The 24,308-nt window shown below is 42.1% G+C and overlaps 1 protein-coding gene across 1 annotated transcript in view; it reads left to right on the forward strand.

Moving 5' to 3' along the window:
- LOC129869600 (BMP/retinoic acid-inducible neural-specific protein 3-like) overlaps positions 1 to 23,442 on the forward strand; it is a 66,891-nt gene extending 43,449 nt beyond the window's left edge. Inside the window, exons 7-8 of the mRNA XM_055944144.1 lie at positions 2,400 to 2,622; positions 21,565 to 23,442. Of these exons, the coding sequence (XP_055800119.1) occupies positions 2,400 to 2,622; positions 21,565 to 22,681 (1,340 nt within the window). The 3' untranslated portion in view covers positions 22,682 to 23,442. The remainder of the gene's footprint in view (positions 1 to 2,399; positions 2,623 to 21,564) is intronic.
- Positions 23,443 to 24,308: the final 866 nt, after the last annotated feature.

Consider the following 24,308-nt stretch of genomic DNA (forward strand, 5'->3'; position numbering starts at 1 on the left):
AATAATAGTGTTTAACATGATTTTTGAAAACCTGAACTCTGTTCCCCACACACACACAATTATCTGTAAGGTCCCTCAGTCGAGCAGTGAATTTCAAACACAGAATTAACCACAAAGACCATGGAGGTTTCCCAAATCCTCGCCAAGAAGGGCAGACATTGAATATCCCTGGTGCTTTTCTACACCCAATCACTACAAAGATACAGGCGTCCTTCCTAACTCCGTAGCTGGAGAGGAAGGAAACTGCTCAAGGATTTCACCATGAGGCCAATGGTGACTTTAAAACAGTTAGAGGGTGATTAATGGCTGTGATCGGAGAAAACTAAGGATGGATCAACAACATTGTAGTTACTCCACAATACTAACCTAATTGACGGAGTGAAAAGGAAGCCTCTACAGAATAAAAATATTCCAAAACATGCATCCTGTTTGCAATAAGGCAGTAAAGTAAAATGGCAAAACATTTGGAAAAATAAATTAACCTTATGTCCTGAATACCAAGTGTTCTGTTTGGGGCAAATCCAACACATCACTGAGTACCACTCTTCATTTTTTAAAGCATGGTGGTATCATGTTATGGATATGCTTGTCATCGGCAAGGACTAGGGAGTTTTTTTAAGATAAAAATAAACAGAATAGCTAAGCACAATCCTAGAGGAAAACCTGGTTGTCTGTTTTCTAACAGACACTGGGAGACAAATTCACCTTTCAGCATGACATTATCCAAAACACAAGGCCAAATATACACAAGTTGCTTCCCAAGACAACATTGAATGTTCCTGAGTAGCCTGGTTACATTTTTTTACTTTAATTTGCTTGAAAATATATGGCTACACTTGAAAATGACTGTCTAGCAATGATAAACAACCAACTTGACAGAACTTTAATAATTATTTTAAAGAATAATGTGCAAATATTGTACAATCCAGGTGTGGAAAGCTCGTAGAGCCTTACCCAGGAAGACTCCGTCTTTCACAGCCGTAACCGCTGGTGATTTTAACATGTACTGTATTGACTCAGGGTTGTGAACACTTATGTATATGAAATATTTATAAAATAATAATTTGAAAACATGTTTTCACCTTGTCATTATAGGGTATTGTGTCAATGGGTGAGGAAAAAGTTATATTTAATCCATTTAGAATTCAGGCTGTAATAAAACATAATGTGGAGTAAGTCAAGGGGTATGAATACTTTCTGAAGGCACTGTATGTTTAATTCACATGGCCCATGCGAGGGACTAAACCCACAACCTTGATGTTGGCAGCATTATAGTTTAACTGTCTGAGCCAGTTGGACCAATTATACCATCCACACCATCTGCCCTACTGCATTGTTGATGTGAGCTGTTTAATTTGCCGTGGTTCAGTACCTGTAGTTCTGCAGTGGTTCGCCGCAGAGCTGTGGGAAGGCATTAAGAGAGAAGCATTGTTACCTAGCTGTTTTCAGCCTCTGACAAGATAATAATGGTGGGAAGAGGCCTGGCTTTCAGGGATGAGGTGTCATTCTCGTGGCAGTGAAACAGCGCTCTAGTCTTGGCATGAACAGACTTTTTTGTGTGTGTGTGTGTCCCGGGAATGGTGCCAGCCTAAGCAGGTTTACTCAGGGTGCAATGGAGCACACTAATTCATTTGAATGCAGCAGCTGGAGGCTGATTTAAAACATGTAAACATCCTTTACCGAGCACATCATGGAATCTAATGGCCGTAAAGACACTACTACGTTTACTTCTAATTGCAATCTGAGATCTCTCTATCCTAATATAGCGATGGTTTATCAAAAATTCCATTGTGTTAGTTATTTTTTAGAAGTTATTCATTTCACAGCAGTACATATTACACCATGGCTAATCACTTTGAGAGCAAATTACTATTGTAATCTGAGATAATCAACATCACTGTCAATTGTAAATATCACTGTCACTTTCTCATTACAGATTAGTTAGAATTGAATTCTGAAAAATCTATTCAATCATGAAAGCATATATCGATTGCTCTGAAAATAGATTTTTGTTCATTCCTGCGATGCCCCCTTTGACTCGTTAAGCCTAACACTTACCATGAAGCAAAGTAATGTTTTTTGCTGCTTTTCTATCTGTTTGGCTGTTGTGCCTCTGCACACAGAGCCATGAGCTTGCTTTGCCAGGAGCTGGCTGGGTTCTTGGTGTTTCAAACAGAGACACAGACCTACATTTAGTTCTGCCTCTTTCTATTAGCAAATGCATCACTTCCATTTTCCCCCACCGCGGCCCGGCAAACCAAGTCCCATGTGCTCTCTCTAAAGTGATCCCTTAATGCCGTCTGACTTTATCAGACAAAATGAACAGTATCATATAAATAAATAAGCGGACCAGAACGACAAGAGGGCATTAAACCTCTCCACACCTGTCTGCCTTTCAGAGGAGTTCCAGAACTTTTTGCGGAGACTCCCGACGTTCTACGCCCTCAACACATCTGCCATCCAGTACTTCTGGAAGATGGAGCCGGCCATCCACCAACGCTACAGACAGCTGGAGCTCAGCAGCAGACAGCTCATTGCCAAATCCCGACGAATCGTCAACAAACTCTTCACCCTCAGCAAGAGGTGTCGGACACAGCCGAAAGTCATTGTGCTGAGAGAGAGGTGAGACTGTATTATGATAAACATTCCCTGTGAAGTTTAGCTGCCTTGTAAAGTACCAGTCAAAGGTTTGGACACCTACAGTACTTGTTCCAGGGTTTTCTTTATTTTTACTATTTTCTACATTGTAGAATAATCAAATCAACTTTATTTGTCACATGCGCAGAATACAAGTGCAGACCTTACCGTGAAATGCTTTCTTTCAAAACCTTAACCAGCAGTGCAGTTCAAGAAGAGTTAAGACAATATTTACCAAATAAATGTAAATAAAAAATGTAATAGTCCGGTGGCCATTTGATTAATTGTTCAGCAGTCTTGGGGCTTGGGGGTAGAAGCTGTTGAGGAGCCTTTTTGTCCTAGACTTGGCGGTCCGGTACCGCTTGCCGTGCGGTAGCAGAGAAAACAGTTAATGATTTGGGTGACTGGAGTCTGACAATTTTATGGGCTTTCCTCTGACACGGCCTATTATATAGGTCCTGGATTGCAGGAAGCTTGGCCCGAGTGATGTACTGGGCCGTACGCACTACCCTCTGTAGCGCTTTACGGTCAGATGCCGAGCAGCTGCCATACCAGGCGGTGATGCAACCGGTCAGGATGCTCTTGATGGTGCAGCTGTAGAACTTTGCGGATCTGGGGACCCATGCCAAGTCTTTTCAGTCTTCTGAGGGGGAAAAGGTTTTGTCGTGCCCTCTTCATGAGTGTCTTGGTGTGTTTGGACCATGATAGTTTGTTGGTGATGTGGACACCAAGGAACTTGAAGCTCTCAACCCTCTCCACTACAGCCCCATTGATGTTAATGGGGGCTGGTCTGGCCCGCCTTTACCTGTAGTCCACGACCAGCTCCTTATTCTTGCTCACATTGAGGGAGAGGTTGTTGTCCTAGCACCACACTGCCAGTTCTCTGACCTACTCCCTATAGGCTGTCTCATCGTTGTCGGTGTCAGCAGGGAGTACAGGGAGTATGTGGGTGAACAGGGAGTACAGGTGGGAACTGAGTACACACCCATGAGGGGCTCCAGTGTTGATGATCAGCATGGCAGACGTGTTGTTGCCTCCTCTTACCACCTGGGGGCAGCCCATCAGGAAGTCCAGGATCCAGTGACTGCACTTGAAGACATCTGGTATCATATAAAATATATTTGAGATTTGAGATTCTTCAAAGTAGCCACCCTTTGCCTTGATTACAGCTTTGCATACTCACTTGGCATTCTCTCAACCAGCTTCATGAGGTAGTCACCTGGAATGCATTTAAATTAACAGGTGTGCCTTGTTAAAAGTTACTTTGTGGAATTTCTTTCCTTCTTAATGCGTTTGAGCCAATCAGTTGTGTTGTGACAAGGTCGGGGTGGTATACAGAAGATAGTTTTCACCAAATAGGGCTAATTCCATATTATGGCAAGAACAGCTCAAATAAGCAAAGAGAAATTACACTCCATAATTTATTTAAGACATGAAGGTCAGTCAATCTGGAAAATGTCAAGAACTTTGAACGTTTCTTCAAGTGCAGTCACAAAAACCGTCAAGCGCTATGATAAAACTGGCTCTCATGAGGACCGCCGTAAAGGAAGACCCAGAGTTACCTCTGCTGCAGAGGATAAATTCATTAGAGTTAACTGCACCTCAGATTGCAGCCCAAATAAATGCTTCACAGAGCTGAAGTAACAGCCACATCTCAAAATGAACTGTTCAGAGGAGACTGCAAGAATCAAAACTTCATGGTTGAATTGCTGCGAAGAAACCACTACTAAAGGACACCAATAAGAAGAGACTCGCTTGGGCCAAAGAACACAAGCAATGGTCATTAGACCGGTGGAAATCTGTCCTTTGGTCTGAGTGCTATTTTGCCATTTTTGGTTCCAACCAACCTGTCTTTGTGAGATGCAGAGTAGGTCAACGGATGATCTCTGCATGCGTGGTTTCCACCGTGAAGCATGGAGGAGGAGATGTGATCGAGTGGGGGTGCTTTGCTGGTGACACTGTCAGTGATTTATTTAGAATTCAAGGCACACTTAACCAGCATGGCTACCAGAGCATTCTGCAGCGATACGCCATCCCATCAGGTGTGTGCTTAGTGGGACTATCATTTGTTTTTCAACAGGACAATGACCCAACACACCTCCAGACTGTGTAATTGCTATTTGACCAAGAAAGAGAGTGATGGAGTGCTGCATCCGATGACCTGGCCTCCACAATCACCCGACCTCAACCCAATTGAGATGAGTTGGACATCAGAGTGAAGGAAAAGCAGTCAACACCTGCTTAGCATATGTGGGAACTCCTTCAAGACTGGTGGAAAAGCATTCCAGCTGAAGCTGGTTGAAAGAGTGTTCAAAGTAAAGAAGGGTGGCTACTTTGAAGAATCTCAAATATAAAATATATTTAGATGTGTTATTTCATAGCTGTGATGTCTTCACTATTATTCTAAAAATAAAGAAAAACCCTTGAATGAGTAGGTGTCTGTCCAAACTTTTGACTGGTACTGTAGGTGCATGAAGAATGCGAGGGGGGGGGCGTAGAGAGAGGTGAGAGGATGCTATAATGAACATTGTTGGTGACCTTTAAATTACATGAATATGGATGAACAATCAAGCCTCAAACTGGTAGTTATATTTCTGTGCTATCTCTGGATGGGGTATCAAACAAGTTTAATTGTTTTATCTTTATTTAACTAGGCATGTCAGTTAAGAACAAATTCTTATTTTCAATGATGGCCTAGTAACAGTAGGTTAACTGCCTTGTTCAGTGGCAGAACGACAGATTTTTACCTTGTCAGCTCGGGGATTCGATCTTGCAACCTTTTGGTTACTAGTCCAACGCTCTAACCACTAGGCTGCCTGCTCCCCCAAAGTGTTGTGTTTATAACATGGTAATAAACACAACACGTTGTTTTCAGCAGAGACCTGAAGGGTTTTTGTAGAAAGAATTGTTTCGATGCTGATGACTTGGTCCCGGTCTAGTCTCCCTTCAAAATATCCAGGCCATGTAAGAAATCTGCCTGAGTATCCCTTTTGTGCCTGAATAGACTCGGATGTTGTGAATTTCCCAGTCAGAAATGGCTGCTGTTCAGACATACACATTGTTGATAGGTGAAGGGAGATGAATTCTGTACTCTGCATATTGCTTTGACATTTCTGCACAGATTTGTTTTGTTTCTTATGTTCAAAAGAGTTCACAGGCAATCAATCAGAACATGAGATAGCATCTCCAATTTCACCAACCCTCTTGTCGGGTGAAACTCTGCTGTGCTTGTGTATTTTCTTCATTTTCTTCTAAATGTGTTTTAGAAAAGGTTTCACTTGGCAAAATCAGCCCATATTTCTTCGTCAGGGGAAAATTGACTTTAACAAGCAGAGAGGACTGATTAATTAATAAAACTGAAACTCTATTTCATACATTAGATATACTGAGATAGCTTTGATTTTAATAGACTACATACAGAGAATACAGTAGTTACCTAGATCTGCCTAATATCGTCAGCCAAAATTCATTTCATTCATTCATGTTTATTATTTAGATACAAAATCCCATTGAGAGAACATCCATTTCTTTCCTTTTACTGTTATTTTTCACCGTCAAGGACTATTTTGCTCAGTGAATGACTGTATTCTGTGGTGTTGAGTGTCTTTTTGTATGACTCCCTCTTTTTTGATGAAACTACCTATAATGGATACAAATAAAAGGTCTGTGGCCATGAGATTCTCATAAACTATGTTAATTTGTACTAGTCTCCTAGTACTACTGCTATTGTGGCTCTAACACAGAAGTGACCGTGTACATGAAGAGTCTGACTCTGTGACATATTTCTCTTAATGGGTTTTAGTAAAGCAATACAAGCTACTCTCTGCCCCTCCAATTTCCATTAGAGGTCTCTTTGCCCCTTCCATTTCTCAACCTTATGGTGTTTGGACAAATTGTTTAATGGACGCAATTCAAAAAGTAAATCCAGTTATTCACAGAGAATTGGGTGCCAGCACAGAGATGCAGGAGGTGCACATTAGTTTGCAATTTCGTCATGTAAAAACTGTTGCACTGGCATTTTCCAAACCTAACGCCAGGTTCGGCTATTTACCTGTCTGACATCAGCTTGCTTACGCTGAGGTTGAAGGGGTGGCAATATTTGAGGTGTGTCCTTCACAAGCGCAAAAGTCACAATTTCATGCAGTGCTAATGGGAGGTTTTAAGACTCACAAAAAGCAGGTCTTAACTGTAATGCAGTAGATACTGGCATGGATTTTGAGAGCGAAAGCGCACCCTATCCAGCCATGATGCACAGTGCCCATGGAAGGAGAGATGTGCCTTTTGTGCAGGTGAATCTCGTATTTAGAAAAAAAAAATCCACCCCCATTTAATTAGATTATTTTTTTTTAAACAAGCATAGCCTAATAGTGTGTCTTTTTATCGTGGCCAAGTAGACTATGAATAAGGAGATTTTAAATGGTCTACTGAGAGTGCTTGGAATTTTTTTTGATGCAACTGGTCAGGATGTTCTCGATGGTGCAGCGATCGTATTTGTAGAGGACACAGGGCAGCATGCCAAAGTTCTTCAGCCGCCTTAGGAAATAGAGACGCTGTTGTGCACTCTTGACACGAGTGGTGGTTTTATTGGTCCATGACAAGTCCTTGGTGATATGGACTCCAAGGAACTTCAAACTCGGAACGCTCTCTACTGCAGTCTCGTTGATGTGGCTAAATGGTAGAGTATCCATCCCCTCGTCCAATTATCAAAGACACGCTCCTCCAAACTATTGTCTGTCTTCCTATAATGCCATATCAACCAGGTAAAAAAAAATATTTGCCTTGCACATACTGTAGACAACGATAGAATTGAGAGGAGCCTAGTATTTTGTATAGAAGTGTGAATATTAGGCGTAAAGACATTTAGGCCTACATGTGCACACAGTGCCATGAAATGAGAGAAGCGATTTATGGTATATTTCTGACTCGATCCTATTTAGACAAATTGTTGTTGGTTTAAAAAACAGATTGGTTTTTAATCAAATGAAACAAAAAACAAACTTATTAGAAAGATGTATCGTTAATTGGTTTATGGTGAGAACATACATGGCTCGAATGCAATGTAATTTCAGCTGCTAATTCTGGATAAGTGCTAATATGATCTGTAAGATGGTTCCATGATGTTTATAAAACATTACATTTGCGAGCAGTATCACAGTGAGTGGACATTTCCTCATTCTCTTTATATTGGATCATTATCCAGCTCCTGTGAAAAGTTTGGATGTGCATAAAACCCTCCATAGTTTAAGTTGTCTGTATTATATGCCCACAAGGAGCAATTATGGTGCCTGTAACTATTTAGACAAAGCCTATTTAAAACAAGTTGTAGAATTTGATAACAATTATACAGTCTTTTTAGGCCTTTTTATAGCCTAGTGAATTTAATCTTGCTTATTGACTACATTTGGCATGTCCAGACTGCAATTTTATTCAGCAGCATACCAACCTGCGTCCCACTGCTAGCTTGCCACTGAAGCTAAGCAGGGTTGGTCCTGGTCGGTCCCTGGATGGGAGAGACTTTCATATTGTCCCAAAAAATATCACAATCCCCCAGGGCAGTGATTGGGGACATTGCCCTGTGTAGTGTACTGTCTTTCTGATGGGAGGTTAAATGGGTCTCTGGCCACTAAAGAGCACATGTGTCACGTTCCTGACCTGTTTTCTGTTAATTTTATGTGTTAGTTGGTCAGGACGTGAGTTGGGTGGGCATTTCTATGTTTTCTGTTTCTATGTTGGTTTATTGGGTTGCCTGGTATGGCTCTTAATTAGAGGCCGGTGTTTGGCGTTCCTCTAATTAGGAGTCATATTTAGGTAGGTGGTTTCACAGTGTTCGTTGTGGGTGATTGTCTCCTGTGTCTGTGTATATGTTTGCACCATACGGGACTGTTTGCGGTTTGTTCGTTTTATGTAGTCTGTTCCTGTTCATTGCGTTCTTCACGTTATATGTAAGTTCGTCGTTCAGGTCTGTCTGCATCGTTTATTTGTTTTGTTTGTTTATGCAAGTTTGTTTTTCCGTCGTGTTCAATAAATCATGTCATTTCACTACGCTGCGCCTTGGTTCGATCACTACTCCTCCTCATCTGATGAAGAGGAGGAGGACTGCAGTTACAACATGGCACTTATCAGAATAGTAGGGGTGTTTTAACCCTGGTGTCCTGGCCAAATTCCCAATCTGGCCCTCATACCTTCACGGCCACCTAATCATTCCCAAGCTTCCAATTGACTCATTCTTCTCTCCTGTAACTGTTCCCCAGGTTTTTGCTGTAAATGAGAATTTTTTCTGTCAACTTACCTGGTAAAAATAAGGGTTAAATTCAAATTAAATTATTTCAAATGTACAGTAGGCCTAGCCCCTATCATTGTGAATGCTATAGCCTATGTTTAACAATGTATTTCCATATTGATGCAATTACAACAGTGTGGACTGCAGACATATTTAGCAAATATGGGGCAGGCTATTTAACAAACTAGAATATAACCAACTAATATTCAAATTGGGGTTGAGGATAATGCAATACATAACACCATAAATACACAACTTGAAGCAACCACATATTTAGCCATGGAGCACGTTCTGTTTGCCCAGTGAGGGGCCAAGCCTCGACAATCCCACAACTTTATTCATCAAAACCCAGCCCTTTCACACTACCGCCAGCTACTGCGCCCATCATTCTGGTTGTGAAAATAGAAAAAATATTTCTGACACACCCCCGAATCTATAACGCTACGATTTACCATTGCATTAGGTTTGTTAAAATAGAGCCCACAGAGGTATCCACTGTCTCTGGTGTTGGGTGTCTGTGAAAAGCTCTGACAAATTACTGTATATATGAAGGGACAAAGCCATAGATCACGTGACACCATTCATTCCTATGTGAAGACTCAATGGCGCAATGAAGCCAAATTAAGATGGCATCTCATGAAGACATAACATGAACAGTTTGAACTACTCCAGGAAGTGACGTTGCAAGCTAGCTCAGTGTTGCCCCCTCTCATTGAGTAACTCAAGTTGAAGGCCGACATTTGCAACTAAATTGTCCTTATAACTTCTTCTGTGTGCAATAAAAAAAAAAATCTGTTCAAGGACTATAGGGCCTTCAGAAAGTATTCACACCCCTTGGATTTTTCCCCAAAACTATTTTTTTTTGCTAGATAATGGCGCCGGAGGAGATGTCTGCCGTTTTAGTCTCCTAACCAATTGTGTTAGTTTTTTTTTTTGTAAATTATGTTCTACATAATGTTTCTACCACCGTCTCTTATGACCAAAAACTGATTTGTTTCTTTATTAACGAGTCAGATGCAAAGGATTTACTAGACACCTGACAAGGCCCAAATCCCCGTGATTTGCATGAGACAGAGACGGAGATATCGGGGAGGTAGTTAGGGCTGCCTTGTAAGGATCTGACGGCGAGTGGGTAATCTGCCTCTGCCATCAGTACTATTAGCCAACGTACAATCATTGGATAACAAAATAGATGAACTATGATCACATATCCTTCCAACGGGACCTTAAAACTGTACTATCTTATGTTTCACCGAGTCGTGGCTGAACGAGGACATGCATAACATTCAGCTGGCCGGTTTTATGCTGCATCGGCAAGATATAACAGCCGCCTCCGGTAAGACAGGGAGTGGCGGTCTGTGTATATTTGTAAACAACAGCTGATGTACGGAATCTAATGGTAAGGAAGTCTCTAGGTTTTGCTCGCCTGAGGTAGAGTATCTCATGATAAGCTGTAGACTACACTATTAACTAAGTTGTTTTTCTATATTCTTTGTAGCTGTCTATTTACCACTACAAACCGATGCTGGGACTATGACTTCACTCAATCAGGAAAATGCACTGGCGGCGCTCCTAGTGGCAGGGGATTTTAATGCAGGGAAACTTAAATGTGTTCTACCTCATTTCTACCAGCATGTTAAATGTGCAACCAGAGGTGTAAAAAAAATCTGGACCACCTTTACTCCACATACAGAGACACATGTACAAAGCTCAGAGACATTGGACGTGTGGTACCAGGATAACAACCTCTCCCTCAATGTGATCAAGACAAAGGAGATGATTGTGGAATACAGGAGAAGGAGGACCGAGCAGACCCCCATTCTCATCGACGGGGCTGTAGTGGAGCAGGTTGAGAGCTTCAAGTTCCTTGGTGTCAGCACCAACAGACGTTCATGGTCCAAACACACCAAGACAGTCGAGAAGAGCGCACGACAAACCTTTTCCCCCTCAGGAGACTCAAAAGATTTGCCATGGGTCCTCAGATTCTCAAAATGTTCTACAGCTGCACCATCGAGAGCATCCTGACTGGTTGCATCACTGTCTGGTATGGCAACTGCTCAGGATCCGACCACAAGGCACTACAGAAGGTAGTGCGTACGGCCCAGTACATCACTGGGGCCAACTTCCTGCCATCCAGGACCTCTATGCCAGGCGGTGTCGGAGGAAGGCCCTTAAAATTGTCAGACTCCAGCCGCCCTAGTCATAGACTGTTCTCTCTGGTACCGCATGGCACGCGGTACTGGAGTGCCAAGTCTTGGTCCAAAAGGCTTCTTAACAGTTTCTACCCCCAAGCCATAAGACTCCTGGACATCTAATCAAAGAGCTACCCAGACCCCTCTTTTACGCTGCTGCTACTCACTGTTTTTGATCTATGCATAATCACTTTAACTCTACCCACATGTACATATTACCTCAATGACCTCGACTAACATGTGCCCCCGCACATTGACTCTGTACTGGTACCCCCTGTATATAGCCTCGCTACTGTTATTTTACTGCTGCTCTTTAATGATTTATTTTTTCCTTATCTATTTTTTACAAAACACTTATTTCTTAACTGTATTGTTGGTTAAGGGCTTGTAAGTAAGCATTTCACTGTAAGGTCTACACCTGTTGTATTCGGTGCATGTGACATAATGTGAACATTTGATTTGAAGTGGGATTAAAATAGATTTTTTTTTTTTTTATCTACACAAAATACTCTGCCAGTGTAAGAAAAAACTTCCAACATTAGAAAAATAAAACACTAATAAATGTATATCTTCATTAGATAAGTCAATACATGTTAGAGTCACATTTGGCAGCGATTACACTTGCTATTCTTTTTGGGTAAATCTCGAAGCGCTTTCTAAACCTGGATTGTGCAAAATTCTTCAAGCCTTAATTGCTAAACAACCATTTTCAGGTCTTGCCATAGATTTTCAAGCAGATTTAAGTTGAAATTGTAACTCGGCCACTCAGGAACATTCACTGTCTTCATGTTAAGCAACTCCAGTGTAGATTTGGCCTTGTGTGTTTTAGGTTACTGACCTACTGGAATGTGAATTAATCTCCCAGTGTCTGGTGGAAAGCTGACTGCACCAGGTTTTCCTCTAGGATATTGCCTGTGCTTGGCTCCATTCTGTTTAATTTTATCCTGAAAAACTCCCCAGTCATTAACGATTACAAGCATACCTATAACATGATTCAGCTACCACTATGCTTGAAAATATGGAGAGTGGTACTCGGTAATGTGTTATGGATTTGTCCAAAACACAACATTTTGTATTTAGGACAAAAGTGAATTGCTTTGCCACAGTTTTTTTGCAGTATTACATTAGTTCCTTTTTGCAAACAGGATGCATATTTATGACTATTTGAATTCTGTACAGACATCCTTCTTTTCACTCTGTCAATTAGGTTAGTATTGTGGAGTAACTACAATTAATTAATTGTGTGTGGGATACAGAGATGAGGTAGTCATTCAAAAATCATGTTAAAGCCCTCCCGAGTGGTGCAGCGGCCTAAGGCACTGGGCTTAGGCTTCACTACAGTACCTAAGGCTTCACTACATTCCCGGGTTCGATCCCAGGCTGTGTCACAGCTGGCTGTGATCGGGAGACCCAGTGCGGCTTGGCAGGGTTGTGTTTCGTAGGACGCATGGCTCTCGACCTCTGCCTCTCCCGAGTCGGTAGGGGAGTTACAGAGACTGTAACTACCAATTGGATATCACGAAAAAGGGGTAAAAAGCACCCAAAAATATTAAACACTATTATTGGACAAGCAACTTATTATGTGACTTGTTAAGTACATTTTTACTCCTGAATTTAAGGCTTGCCATAACAAAGGGGTTGAATACTTATTGATTCAAGATATTTCAGCTTTAGATTTTTTATTCATTTGTTAACATTTTAGAAAAAAATCATTCTATTTCGACATTGTGGGGTATTGTGTGTAGGTCAGTAACAAAACAATCTCAGTTGAATCCATTTTATATTCAGGCTGTAACACAACAAAATGTGCAAAGGGTCAAGGGGTGTGAATACTTTCTGGTGTATTAGAAGCAATTATTTTGTCCCATATAATGGGGGTCCTGTTTTCTGCTAACAATGCCTGCAGTACTATGGTCGGCCTTCAACTTCCATGGCTTCAATGAGGGGGCAGTCGTTCTCCCCTGGCGCTGACAGATTGACTGGCACATGTAACACCTCTTCAGTTACCACCCACCTTCTCGCTCACCTCACCCTGTCTCTCATGGCAACACGACTCCAGTAGTATTTACATATCCCCCATCATGAAGTATTCTGGGTCAGCGTGGTGGGAGAAAAGCATTCCTGGCTGAGCAGAAGGTCCAGTGAGGAGGAGAGATATGCACAATACCCATGTGGGCGACAAAACCAGGCCCAGTAGATATAAATGTTTCTGCAGCTATAAAGAGATTTGATTAACAAACATGGATAAAATGTCTTAAAGATAAATAACCCATTATAGATACCTTGAGGCTGGCTTTTAAGGGAGAGCATTTTATTTTCGGTTTTTCCACTTTCATATATTTTCATAAACTGTTGCTGTGTGCACATATACCCACAAATTCAGTATCTATCATTGTTTACAATACGTCTCATCTGGGGTTTATTTAATACCATGACACCCTGCCTACATATATATATATATGAATTAAACACTCTGCGACAACCTACTGATATGGCCAGACATAAAATACTACAGGGTAATACCTAATATAATGTTATTTTGTTGTGAAAATACAGCTGTATCATGACATGAACCCAAGGAAGATGGGATTTTGTATTGGGGAATGTGAATATCTAGTTATTCTAGTGAACTTGATATCCTCATAGTGACCGTACGTACACCACCTTTCAAAGGTTTGGGGTCACTTAGAAATGTCCTTGTTTTTGAAAGAAAAGCTCATTTTTTTTTGTCCATTTTTAAAATAAGATCAAATTGATCAGAAATACAGTGTAGACATTGTTAATGTTGTAAATGACTATTGTATCTGGAAACAGCTGATTTTTTATGGAATATCTACGTAGGCGTATAGAGGCCCATTATCAGCAACCGTCACTCCTGTTGAAAGATTAGTGGAATCTGTGTGGGTAGCTGGACAGGTAAGATGACTGACAGTGAAGGTGAACAGGTGGTCACGTGTCAGGTGACAGAGGAATGGATGAGACTGAGGCAGGAATTCCTTTAACCATAAAGTGGTATATTTACTGAGTAGTCTGTGCTGCATAACAAAGAACACAAAATACCATGTATCAAATTCATAATCACAAAGATCAAATCATAACAATCATTCATTATTAACATAATTAGGGAATTCAACAATCCAGTTCATTAAGAAGTCAATAGTAATCAGTACTAGTACTAGTAGTAATCACCCGTGAGTCATTTAGGCTCTTAACTATTTATCATAAATCTTGAAATAAATTCAAACAGTGAATGGTCATTCAATCTATAATATCCTTTAGTTTGATATCAAAGTCGATCAGTTAGCAAACAATGACGTTTCTCATTTCACCCTTTCAATTGTCTTCATGTGTACATGTAATTCATTTAATTACATATTTACATTTACATTTTACATTTAAGTCATTTAGCAGACGCTCTTATCCAGAGCGACTTACAAATTGGTGCATTCACCTTATGACATCCAGTGGAACAGCCACTTTACAATAGTGCATCAGATCTTTTAAGGGGGGGGGGGCAGAAGGATTGCTTTATCCTAGGTATTCCTTGAAGAGGTGGGGTTTCAGGTGTCTCCGGAAGGTGGTGATTGACTCCGCTGTCCTGGCGTCGTGAGGGAGTTTGTTCCACCATTGGGGTGCCAGAGCAGCGAACAGTTTTGACTGGGCTGAGCGGGAACTGTACTTCCTCAGTGGTAGGGAGGCGAGCAGGCCAGAGGTGGATGAACGCAGTGCCCTTGTTTGGGTGTAGGGCCTGATCAGAGCCTGAAGGTACTGAGGTGCCGTTCCCCTCACAGCTCCGTAGGCAAGCACCATGGTCTTGTAGCGGATGCGAGCTTCAACTGGAAGCCAGTGGAGAGAGCGGAGGAGCGGGGTGACGTGAGAGAACTTGGGAAGGTTGAACACCAGACGGGCTGCGGCGTTCTGGATGAGTTGTAGGGGTTTAATGGCACAGGCAGGGAGCCCAGCCAGCAGCGAGTTGCAGTAATCCAGACGGGAGATGACAAGTGCCTGGATTAGGACCTGCCCCGCTTCCTGTGTGAGGCAGGGTCGTACTCTGCGGATGTTGTAGAGCATGAACCTACAGGAACGGGCCACCGCCTTGATGTTGGTGGAGAACGACAGGGTGTTGTCCAGGATCACGCCAAGGTTCTTAGCGCTCTGGGAGGAGGACACAATGGAGTTGTCAACCGTGATGGCGAGATCATGGAACGGACAGTCCTTCCCCGGGAGGAAGAGCAGCTCCGTCTTATTAACCATATCGATTGCATAATTGGCCTATGAGGATCCGTATGGACGCGATCATTTACAATTCACATTACACAATATGTTTGAAGCGTGCGCTCCGCAATAATAACTATAAACAATAACTGATGGCCCACTCTCCCGATCGCAACAGATAGTTCAGATGAAAGGAAACAGAGTCGGTGGACTTACGTGGATTCATGGACGCACAGAACTTCGAGCAGACGGAGTTAAGGACGAGAAAGCAGCGAGATCATGCGATGCCGTTTTCCTCCTTTTATGTGGATGAGATCTGTCGGTCATTGCCACCTGACCTAATTAAAGCTCCCCTGGCCCAGCTGAGTAAGTGGCCATGAATTAAAGGATTATTCCACCAACTCCATGGGCCTTTTCTACACCTGTGTTCCAATGCCATGTTGTTAGCTAATCCAAGTTTATAATTTTAAAAGACTAATTGAGCATTAGAAAACCCTTTTGCAGTTGTTTGCACCGCTGAAAACTGTTGTTCTGATTAAAGAAGCAATAAAACTGGCCTTCAGACTAGTTGAGTATTTGGAGCATCAGCATTTGCGGGTTCGATTACAGGCTCAAAATGTCCAGAAACAAAGGACTTTCTTCTGAAACTCATCAGTCTATTATTGTTCTGAGAAACAAAGGCTATTCCATGCGAGAAATTGCCAATAAACTGAGGATCTCGTGCAACGCTGTGTACTACTCCCTTCACAGATCAGAGCAAAATGTCTCTAACCAGAATAGAAAGAGGAGTGGGAGGCCCTGGTGCACAACTGAGCAAGAGGACAAGTACATTAGAGTGTCTAGTTTGAGAAACAGACGCCTCAAGTCCTCAACTGGCAGCTTCATTAAATAGTACCCGCAAAACACCAGTCACAACATCAACAGTGAAGAGGCGACTCCGGAATGCTGGCCTTCTAGGCAGAGTTGCAAAGAAAAAGCCATATCTCAGACTGGCAAAAATTAAGATGGGCAAAAGAACACAGACACTGGACAGAGGAACTCTGTCTAGAAGGCCAGCATCCGGGAGTCGCCTTTTCACTGTTGACCTTGAGACTGGTGTTTTGCGGTTACTATTTAATGAAGCTACAGTAGTCATTTACAACATTTTACAATGCCTACACTGTATTTCTGATCAATTTGATGTTATTTTAATGGACAAAAAAGTAGCTTTTCTTTCAAAAACAAGGACATTTCTAAGTGACCCCAAACTTTTGAACGGTAGTGGACATACATACCATAAGCCATGGAAGCTTATAAGAAATCCCGCTTCGGCCTCCAACGAGCCATCAAACAGGCAAAGTGTCAATACATGACTAAGATCTAATCCTACTACGTCGGCCCTGCTCGACGGATGTGACAGGGCTTGCAAACTATTATGAATTGCAAAGGGAAACCCAGCCACGAGCTGGCCAGTGTCGTGAGCATACCAGATTAGCTAAATACCTTCTATGCTCATTTTCGAGGTATGCAACACTGAGCCATGCATGAAAGCACCAGAAGTTCCGGACAACTGTGTGATCTCACTCTCCATAGCCGATGTCAGTAAGACCTTTAAACAGGTTAACATTCACAAGGCCGCAGGGCCAGATGGAATATCAGGATGTGTACTCAGCGCATGCGCTGACCAGCTGACAAGTGTATTCACAGACATTTTCAACCTATCTCTGACCTGGTCTTTAATACCAACTTGTTTTAAGCAGGCCACCACAGTCCCCATGCTCAAGAATGCCAAGGTAGCCTGTCTAAATTACTGTCGCCCCGTAGCACTCACATCTATAACCATGAAATTCTTAGAAAGGCCTGGACCCACGCCAATCCGCATACTGCCCCAACAGATCCACAGATGATCTTTATTGCATTCCACACTGCCCTCATCCACCTGTACAAAAGAAATACCTATAATAATGGTGTTCATTGAGTACAGTTCAGTTTCCAACACCAAAGTCTTCGCCCCCCCCAAGCTCATTTCCAGACTCAAGACCCGACTTTCCCTGGTGGTGAGGGTAGGCAACAATACATCCGCCACGCGGACCATCAACATGGGGGCCCCTCAGGAGTGTGGGCTTAGTCCCCTCCTGTACTCCCTATTCACCCATGACTGTGTGGCTGCACAGTACTCCAACACCATCATCAAGTTTGCTAATAACACAACGGTGGTAGGACTTATGACCAATGAGGCAGCCTATAGGAAGGAGGTCAGAGACCTGGCGGGGTGGTGCCAGAATAACAACCTCTCCCGCAGTGTCAGCAAGACAAATGAGCTGATCGTGGACTATAGGAAATGGAGGGGCAAGCATACCCCCATCCACATTGATACATTGTTGGGGCTGTAGTGGAGCAGGTCAGGAGCTTCAAGTTCCTCTGTGTCCACATCACTAAGGAAATAATATGATCCACACACCCACACTTTTGTGAAGAGGGTACTTCAGTGGCTGTTCCCCTCAAGAGGCTGAAAATATTTGGCATGGGCCCCCATATGTTAATTGGCTGCATCATTGCTTGGTACGGCAACTGCAAGGCATCCAACCGCAAGGCGCTACAGCGACCGCAAGGCGCTACAGAGGGTTGTGAGTATGGCCCAGTACATCAATGGGACCAAGCTACCTGCTATCCAGTACCTCTTCACCAGGCGGTGTCAGAGGAAGGCCCAAAAAATTGTCAGACCCCAGCCACCCAAGCCATAGACTGTTCTCTCTGCTACCACGGCAAGCGGTACCAATGCACCGAGTCTGGAACCTACAGGACCCGGAACAGCTTCTACTCCCAAGCCATGAGACTGCTTAACAAGACTGCTAAACAGTGTCGTGTCTTTGACTATGCCAGATTAATTGCTATGACATGCTATTCTATAAAATAATTTCTCCGTAATTAATATTACCTGATTGAACTAATCATGTAAATATTAATTAACTGGAGAAGGACACCATGAAAGAATATTTATAGAGCTGTTATCTTCCGAATAAACTCTTAAAGATTTAGTAATATTTTACATCCATAGCAGTCACCTTAATTGTCAGTTTATTCAGTCTCATCTGAAAGTTGTAAATCCTTGATTATCTGCAAGAATCCTGGCTAACAAGTTGAATCAGCAATACAAAATTGGGTTTAATTATGTATTTACTAAATACCTAACTAATCACACAGAATCCCACATATACAATTTAATCATGACTTGATTACAAAGTGCCGTCATACAGATAAACGTCCCTAGCCGGCGGAATAGATATGACAGCTTGTTACACAAAGAAAAGTGGCGGGATTTTAGTGAAAGAGCGGGAGACTGGAACAGAGGTGAAGCTGTGCTATCGTAAATACAGTATCTTATGCATTCTAAATTACCGCCCATTTGAAGAAGGAAAATACAATAAATATTTACTCTAAGCTGCGCTTCAGTAGGTTGGTGGTAGATGGACCGTGTCGCCAACCCGAGTCCTCTGTCCTTTGAAGAATGTCTCTGGATACGTTGGAGTAGCGTTGTGTGTAGTAGACGGGATACTCGGACTGTCCTTCCTAACCTGCGTTTGTAGCAGCTGTTGCTAACTCAACGGCTAGGAGATATCCCTTCTGTTGTGAATACGAGTTCAAAGTTCATACCATTCACAATCAAAGTCCATGCTGCTGTTGGCTTGGTTTTGTAGTTATTATCTGAACCATTCTGACACCGGATCGTCATCCTAGCGTACCCGGAACAGAAAGTTATTTTCTTGTCAATGGCTTTTATAGTGGAGGGAGAGGGGTGTGTCTGAAAAGCATATAACCCATTTTATAACCCATGTCTCTTCACAGGGGCGGGCCCCTAGTTGAGCAGAAGCCCAAATATATGAACATCCAAATCTCTCATTTGGAAGCTAAAATTACATTTAATCTCTTCACAAATAATTTCATATTCAAACATTTGAATTAAACAACAATTACATGTGAATCCGATACCTCTGACATTTAGACTTTCCACAGTAGAGTTTATGTCATTCTATCATTGATGAGAATGTGTCAGAGGGCAACCGAACTGACATAATATACCTTAAGTACTACTGCATATGTTCAGTTGGTCGGATTACCAGAATATAGTTCATTCCCCCCCACTTTCTGATGTCCCCAGAATCTCTATGTTAACCAAGGGGTTTTCTTATGTCACATCAGTAGGGAAGAGAAAAAGGGGGAAAGAGGTATTTATGACTGTCATAAACCTACCCCCACTGCCAACGTCATGACAATAGCCAATCAAATGGTTACCAGGACTACCTGCATTGACCCTATTTTGCACTAACTCTCTTCCGCTGACTCTACATACACACTGGACTCTACCCACACACTCACGCATACAGTCGGAAGTTTACATACACTTAGGTTGGAGTCATTAAAACAAATTTTTCAACCACTCCACTAATTCCTTTTTAACAAACTATAGTTTTGGCAAGTCGGTTAGGACACCTGCTTTGTGCATGACACAAATCATTTTTCCAACAATTGTTTACATACAGATTATTTCATTTATAATACACTGTATCACAATTCCAGTGGGTCAGAAAATTCCATAAAATTATGTCATGGCTTTAGAAGCTTCTGATAGGCTAATTGACATTATTTGAGTCAATAGGAGGTGTACCTGTGGATGTATTTCAAAGCCTACCTTCAAACTCAGTGCCTCTTTGCTTGACATCATGGGAAAATCAAAAGAAATCAGCCAAAATCACCCAAAAATTGTAGACCTCCACAAGTCTGGTTTCCAAACGCCTGAAGGTACCACGTTAATCTGTATAAACATTAAGGAAGGAGACGCATTCTGTCTTCTAGAGATGAACGTACTTTGGTGCGAAAAGTGCAAATCAATCCCAGAACAACAGCAAAAGACCTTGTGAAGATGCTGGAGGAAACGGGTACAAAAGTATCTATATCCACAGTAAAACGAGTCCTATATCAACATAACCTGAAAGGCCGCTCAGCAAGGAAGAAGCCACTGCTCCAAAACCGGCATAAAAAAGCCAGACTACGGTTTGCAACTGCACATGGGGACAAAGATTGAATTTTTGGGAGAAATGTCCTGTGGTCTGATGAAACAAAAATAGAACTGTTTGGCCATAATGACCATTGTTATGTTTGGAAGAACACCATCCCAACTGTGAAGTATAGGGGTGGCAGCATCATGTTGTGGGGGTGATTTGTTGCAGGAGGGACTGGTGCACTTCACAAAATAGATGGCAGCATGAGGATGGAAAATTATGTGGATATATTGAAGCAACATCTCAAGACATCAGTCAGGAAGTTAAAGCTTGGTTGCAAGTGGGTCTTCCAAATGGACAATAAAACCAAGCACATTTCCAAAGTTGTGGCAAATTGGCATAAGGACAACAAAGTCAAGGTATTGGAGTGGCCATAACAAAGTCCTGACCTCAATCCTATAGAACATTTGTGGGCAGAACTGAAAAAGCGTGTGCGAGCATGGAGGCCTACAAACCTGACTCAGTTACACCAGCTCTGTCAGGAGGAATGGGCCAAAATTCACCCAACTTATTGTGGGAAGCTTGTGGAAGGCTACCTGAAACGATTGACCCAAGTCAAACAGTTTAAAGGCAATGCTACCAAATACTAATTGAGTGTAAGTAAACTTCTGACCCACTGGGAATGTGATGAAAGAAATAAAAAGCTGAATTAAATCATTCTCTCTACTTTTTTTCGGACATTTCACATTCTTAAAATAAAGTGGAGATCCTAACTAACCTAAAACAGGGAATTTTACTGGGATTAAATGTCAGGAATTGTGAAGAACTGAGTTTAAATTTATTTGGCTAACGTGTTTGTACATTTCCGACTTCAGCTGTACTTACACTGACACCCCAACACGCACACACCAAACACAGATATACCACATACACCCTCACATCGCATGAGCACACATGCATACTGACGCCACACTCACACACACATTTAAAAAGGACAGCAAGCATTTCACTGTTAGTCTACACCTGTTGTTTACGAAGCATGTGACAAATTGAATTTGATTTGATCCTAGTGCAGATAGTGTTCAAAAGGGGTTGTGTTAAATGCGGAAGACACATTTCAGTTGAATGCATTCAGTTGTACTGACTAGGTATCCCCCGTTCCCTTTTCCCAGAACTGCAAAGTGTTTGGCCACACAAAGTGCATTTCCTGTAGAAAACAGTCTGGAAGTTTATCTTCATTGTGTTTGTCTGTGTTTTGCAGGTCCTTCACCTACTGGCTGAACTTTATCTTGTCCATCATGTACTGCAGTGAGAACAACCACATAGGTTCATTCCTGGAGGAGACGAGGAGCTGCTCTTGCCCCTATGAACACCCGTCCTGCCAGGCTGTCATACCCTGCACCATGGGTGAGGGCTCCTTCTGCGCCTCCTGCTCCTACGACAACCGCTCCCGCTGTGCAACATGCAATCCTGGGTACATGCTCAGCCAGGGAGTCTGCCGCAATGAGGTGCCGGACTCCACAGATCACTACATCGGCTTTGAGATGGACCTGCAGGACCTGGAGCTGAGATACCTGCTACAGAAGAAAGACAGCCGTATTGGCATCCATGGGATCTTCGTCAGCAACGATGTCCGGCTCAACAACTGGTTTGACCCGTCGTGGAGAAAGAGGATGCTGCTGACACTGAAGAGCAACAAGTACAAGTCCAACCACGTCCACATGCTCCTCGGGATGACCCTGCAGATCTGCCTTACTAAGAACAGCACCCTGGAGCCAGTGCTGTCTGTCTACATCAACCCCTTCGGGGGCAGTCACTCTGAGAGCTGGATCATGCCTATACACCAGAACAGCTACCCCGACTGGGAAAGGACTAAACTAGACATTCCCCTGGACTGTTACAACTGGACGTTGACTTTGGGCAACAAGTGGAAAACATTTTTTGAGACTGTCCACTTCTACTTGCGGAGCAGGATCAGTGCTCCGTTGCCCCAAGGGAACGGCTCAGTCTACTACGAACCTTTAGAGTTCCTGGAGCCTGGTAAGAACCTGGGCTACATGAAAATAAACAGCATCCAGGTGTTTGGCTACAGTATGCACTTTGACCCGGAAGCGATCCAGGACCTGATTCTGCAGCTGGACTACCCGTACACTCAGGGATCGCAGGACTCAGCCCTGCTGCAGTTGCTGGAGATCAGGGACCGAGTCAACAGACTGTCCCCTCCTGGACCTCAGCTCCTGGACCTCTTTTCCTGCCTGCTGCGCCACCGCCTGAAATTATCAACCACAGATGTTGTTCGAATACAGGCAGCGTTGCAGATTTTTTCTGCCAAACAGCCGAACTCCATGGAATACGAAACAACCAAATTATGTAGCTAATAAGGGGCCAGAGTCCAACTACACAGATGCTTGTGCTGCTATTACACTGACTTGATTACAGTTAAGAGCAATTTTGTAAGGCACTGAGAGACATTTTTTTTTTTATGATGTTGAGCGCTGTTTATTGGGATTTGTGTAAAATGTTATATTTCTGGAAAGTGTGTGTCATACAAACACAAGGGGGCTTCACCATGCCCACTTTGCCTTTTTAAATGATAAGAATAAGAAACAGAGTTGATTTCTGACCGTGATGGATATAAAAGATGTATCATCACTGAGATGTTTCCCATAGATTGCACAGATCTCAATAACCTGTTAAAATGTGAAGCTTTTGCTGATAATTAAGTGTTATCTCAACAGTGTGTTTGGTTTGACACCAGCATGGCTTTACTTAGGTCTTTCACTTTGTTATTGAACACACCATTTTTTTATTATCATACTCTTCTGTTTAATCCCACTCCACCCCATGTGTCCAGAGCTAAATGAGACGCTAAGGAAAGCAAATGTTCCTTGTTTTTCTTAAGTTTAAATTCCCACAGGCTTTTCTATTTCACATATTTGTAAAATTAGAGTTATGCAATACTTCAGACATGCAGAAATAAAACACCATACACACAATGGCTAGTATGTTTATGTTACTTTTATTTTTTATAATGCAGTCGTTTGTGAACAGTTATGAAATAATGTCTATATGATGTATGAAAACATTCTGAATTTGCTAATTCACTAAATAAAAGTAATTTTTATGTGCCATCTGTAAATAGTTTAGATGTTTTATCTAGTGGAAATTTTTATCAGAGATAATCTATGTATGATGAATCAATTTCATATTTATGTTTGATCTTTGGTTAATTAATCTAGATTATATCATATCTGATGCAACTGGCACAAAAAGAGACACATTAAAATAAAGTTATTTCCAGATCCTGTCAATTAATACCAATTCACAAAATGACAGGGATATAAAACGGAAGTGTGTCAGTTAAGATTATATTTCAATATCAATCTCTTCTATGAAAAGGAAATGCTTCATGCAAACCACAGAATATAAGATGTTCCATTCAGTCCTTCGGTGTTTTGAGAGGATTTCTTATCCTGTCATTTGAGAGCAGGACAGCCAGACATTCTAAGAAATGTTGCCTTGAATGAACCTTTACAATTTATCTGTGTAAAAGACTTCAACAAGGCAACATTGCCCGACAACAAAATAATATATTTAAGTCACAACAAACCCTAGAGCACAACTCGCTCCAGTGTTTGGCATAAAACGCCAGGTGACTTATTCTTCGACTAATGACTTTTCCCCTTGGATATCATTGAAAGCAATCCAGCCAATTCACTGCAGGAAAAAAGTGTAAAATACTAAGAGTGGTAGCCTGGAAAGTTTCCCTATAACTTCAGATGACCATCAATCAAAGTGGGGACATTCCTTATTTAACGATTTACTCTCTCTTCGTTCTGTCTGTCATTATTTAGTACTTTTTCAGAATTTGTGAGAATATGAGGTATGAATCTTTTTTGTGCCAATATGAAATCTGGCTTTAAGAAAAAAAATGCTCAGGTTAATTGGACGTCTGATTACATAACAGTGAAACAAAAGTGTCCATTGGTACACTTGAAATGTGAG

This window comes from Salvelinus fontinalis, chromosome 14 (genome assembly GCF_029448725.1).
Source record: "Salvelinus fontinalis isolate EN_2023a chromosome 14, ASM2944872v1, whole genome shotgun sequence".
Taxonomy (NCBI): Eukaryota; Metazoa; Chordata; class Actinopteri; order Salmoniformes; family Salmonidae; genus Salvelinus; species Salvelinus fontinalis.